Source organism: Cupressus sempervirens, chromosome 5 (genome assembly GCF_028749045.1).
Source record: "Cupressus sempervirens isolate cs-2001-9-10 chromosome 5, ASM2874904v1, whole genome shotgun sequence".
Lineage (NCBI taxonomy): Eukaryota > Viridiplantae > Streptophyta > Pinopsida > Cupressales > Cupressaceae > Cupressus > Cupressus sempervirens.
In genome coordinates, this window is record NC_143122.1 from 619,409,707 (window position 1) to 619,413,609 (window position 3,903).

Here is a 3,903-nt window from a genome sequence, read left to right on the forward strand (position 1 = left end):
TGATCACGATAGAATAGATGTTATAGATACCCCTCAATAACTGATCACGTATCTCCTAATAGTTGATCATTTTTTAGCTTTTTTGACTGCTGATTGACTCATTTGTGCCCCACTATTAGGACATTTCATAACTAGGACAGTTTACCACAAGTACTGATGTGTTTTGGTAAGCGGCTATGGTGGTAAGTGTTGAACATAACAGATATGGGCAAATGCTTTAAAATGACACTTTTCGACTACTTCACACTCCATGGTCTTTACAGAGAGATCTCTAAATGCCTAAACTTTGAAATCTTAGTTTTAAGCTCATGAGTCACCTATGGAAGTACACCGAAAAAATCAGCATAATTCAACTTATGATTTAGGAATTCTAAGTGCAAGTTAGCCTGAACTGCTAGTGGGGCTTTTCCCCTACTTGAATGGAATGATATTTTATAATAGAACAGAAGACAACACACAAAACTCCTGGGCATCTGACTTGTACAAAGATGAAAGGTACATTGGGTAGCACTCCCAATGACAGCCATTCTGCCACAAGGCAGCAGAAGCCAGTAACAGACACATCAGGAAACACACATTCCAATGGATTTCAAACACATCTGATTTATCTATATATCTATAATATATAAAAGTGTTTACATAAAAAATCAACAAGTTGTAGTACTATAGGGCTTCTGTCTTGTAGCTGCTAAGCCTTCTGCACGAAGGAGTCAGATGGGTGGATGATAATTTAATCACATGTGACAGCAATTAAAAGATAACGAAGAATCCCATCCTAGACTGCTGTTTTTGGGGCTATCTAATTGACCATTCCTTCACCATTTCTATGGCTGTCTGGCATGTATTGATTTACCTTATTTAAATTACTTGTAGATAGTTTTTCAACTCCATTGGAAAAACAATAAGGAAAGTAAGTGTACACGGCAAGCAATGCGGAGGGAATCCTCTGCCTTTCTCGATTCCCCGTGCCATGCAATGCATTTATTGTTCATTCCCATTCCCATATAAATGACGGCTCATGGGCATGGGTTAGTGTATTAAAGTTCTCTGCTGCCTTGGAATACAGAATGTTTCCATGCAGGTTACCATTCATTAACGTGTTCAGAGGGCTCAGCATTGATGGTTAGTGTTGAAATTCTCGTGGTAGTTGAACAGGGTTTGTTATGGCCTATTTATAGGGTACCCATTCGGGCTTCTTATGTAGCGGGTCTCTTTATCCTCGGTCCTGTATTGGGTACTTGTACATTTTCCTTTCTTGTCTATGTTAATCCATGTAATTGTGGTATAGGTAGCACTTTTCCTTGCTCAATCTTGCAAGACAAGTGCTTCACCAGGTTTTCAGACTTGCTGTCAATCCAGTGAGGAAGCACATTGTTAAGCTGTTTTGTGTTTAAGCCCAAGTAAGTATCTAGACCAGTTCATCTCATTGTTCATTTCATTCACACTGCTTAGTTTTTGGCCTGGCAATGAAGATTTCTAGTTCAGTTGAGTCATGTTTTCCTTCTCTGGATACTAGTATTGCTTAGGGAACTTGTAACCTTTCCCTTCATTTTGCATCCATTCCTATCCTGAAGCTCACTTGTCCTCTAATCACACTGTCCCCAAGTACTTGTTTTTATATTACAGCGTATCAGGTTACATTTATGTAGTGGCCTTATGGTTGGTAACTCAGAGACTACTCACAGACTTCGTGTCTCTGTTAGTTGGACAGACTTCGTGCCTCTGTTAGTTGGGCTGCCTTGCAAGTCTGAATCCTCCATGAAAAAACTTATAGGTTCCACGAGCCCGAGTATACCCTAATTTTGCATACAAAAACTTAATTTGAGAGCCATCTCCCCTGTTTTGATCACCGGAGCAAAACTATACTGTTTCTTGCTCTAGTTTTTGGTACCCTGTAGATTATCTTTCTCTTATCTTTTATTGGAGAGCTATGGAGCTATGGACATCAATGGCCTCTCTGATGGGTGTTCTGGCCTTTAGCCAGACATTCATACAGGCAGTCCTCCCCCCTGAGTTTCGTTATGCTTTTAGTAAATTCATCCATCATGTTCTCAGATGGTTCTCAGCCTACAGTTACTTTGACATAATGGAAGTAGAAGGTGTCAACACCAATGAGCTTTATTGTGCCGTGCAACTTCACCTGAGCAACACTCCCTCCATTTCTGCAACTAGAGTTAATCTCAGCAGGGCTAAAAACTCAAGCTCTTTCTCTTTCAGTCTTGCCAACAATGACAAGATTGTTGACAAGTACAAAGGAGTTACCATCTGGTGGGAGCATAGTGTTACCCAAAGACAGAACCAAGCATTTTCATGGCGCCCATTGCCAGAGGAGAAGAGAGGGTTTGTTCTATGCATCCATAAGAAGGAGACTGAACGTGTGTTGAATTCATACCTTGAACACATCATGGAGCATGCATCACAGATCAGGAGAAAGAATCAAGATCGCTTGTTGTACACGAATTCAAAAGGAGGAGGTATGGATTCAAGAGCTCAACCTTGGGAGTCAGTGCCATTCAAGCATCCAAGCACATTTGATACTCTGGCACTAGATCCAGTTAGGAAATCAGAGATCATGGCAGACCTTGAGGCCTTTGCTACGGGGAAGGAATTCTATCAGAATACTGGAAGAGCATGGAAAAGAGGCTATTTGCTTTACGGGCCTCCAGGAACAGGTAAATCTAGCATGATTGCTGCCATGGCTAATCACTTGTGCTATGATGTATATGACCTTGAACTTACAGAGGTCCATACCAATGCGGAGCTAAGGAAACTATTGATCAAGACTACTAACAAGTCTATCATTGTCATTGAAGATATTGATTGCTCCCTCAATCTCTCTGACCGTACCAGAAGGCCTTGTAGGTCAGAGGTTCGAGTCGAGTCCCCCGTCTTTAGATCTGATGATAACAACAATTCCATTACGCTTTCTGGATTGCTGAATTTCACTGATGGGCTATGGTCATGCTGTGGGAGTGAAAGAATATTTGTCTTCACCACTAATCATATAGAGAAGCTTGACCCCGCATTGTTAAGGTCTGGTAGGATGGATATGCACATCTTAATGTCATTTTGCACATTCCCGGCCTTGAAGATTCTAGTTAGGAACTATCTTGGCATTGAGCGGCATGAACTGTTTCAAAAACTGGAACAGAGTATTCAGGATGCCCAGATGACACCTGCAGATGTGAGTGAAATCCTCATAAAGTATCATATCAATCCAACAAGAGCACTGGAAGAGTTGTTTGAAGCATTCAAGGCCGCAAAGGAGAGATCTTCTTTTACCAGGGAGGAAAATCCTATTGAGGAGTATGAAGAACAAGAAAAGAGAGCTCTGGAAACTCCTCAGAAGCTTGAAAAAGAGGAATCATTGGGATTTAGTAAAGTATTGTCTGAAACATATGAATGCTACAAAGCAAGCCGAATGGCTAAGGATAAAGATGCAGATGCAGAGAAACCAGCGAAAAGGGAGATATAAAGATGCAGAAATCTGAATGTGTTGAATAGCGTGTCAAAATATTTAGTAGTGTGTTTTAGTTGTACTCTAAGCACAAGTTTTGGAGTCCTCTATTTGCTCAGGCTAGATCCTTGTTTTTGTTTTCTATTTTTCTATTTATGCAATGAAATTTATGGTCTTATGCTTTTATGTTTTTGATGATTGGTTTATAAAAATGTTGTGTTCGTGTTCTTCACCGGCCTGTCGTTCTGCATAACACGAGTTCTCTGGTCACGTTATGTGGTAAAAGCTTTTGGATTTTCAAATTGGTTCAAAAACCTTTTATGGAATTTATCTTCCAATTTATTGATCTAGATAATTCGTAATCTGCTTAGTTTACTAATTAACTGTTAAATTATGATAACATATTTTATTAATTTCAAGTGGTAAATTCTTAGCAATAAATTATG

At 39.8% G+C, this 3,903-nt stretch overlaps 1 protein-coding gene across 1 annotated transcript; it reads left to right on the forward strand.

Annotated features, from left to right (window-relative positions):
- The first annotated feature begins 1,801 nt into the window (after window positions 1–1,801).
- LOC149557417 (AAA-ATPase At5g57480-like) lies at window positions 1,802–3,639 on the forward strand. Its single transcript, XM_089785975.1, has one exon. It carries the CDS (start codon window positions 1,931–1,933, stop codon window positions 3,473–3,475), a length of 1,545 nt encoding a protein of 514 aa, XP_089642101.1. The 5' UTR covers window positions 1,802–1,930; the 3' UTR covers window positions 3,476–3,639.
- Window positions 3,640–3,903: the final 264 nt, after the last annotated feature.

Bases quoted from the DNA above. Each gene is read 5' to 3' on its own strand.
- LOC149557417 (XM_089785975.1), top strand. From the start codon at position 1,931: ATGGAGCTATGGACATCAATGGCCTCTCTGATGGGTGTTCTGGCCTTT.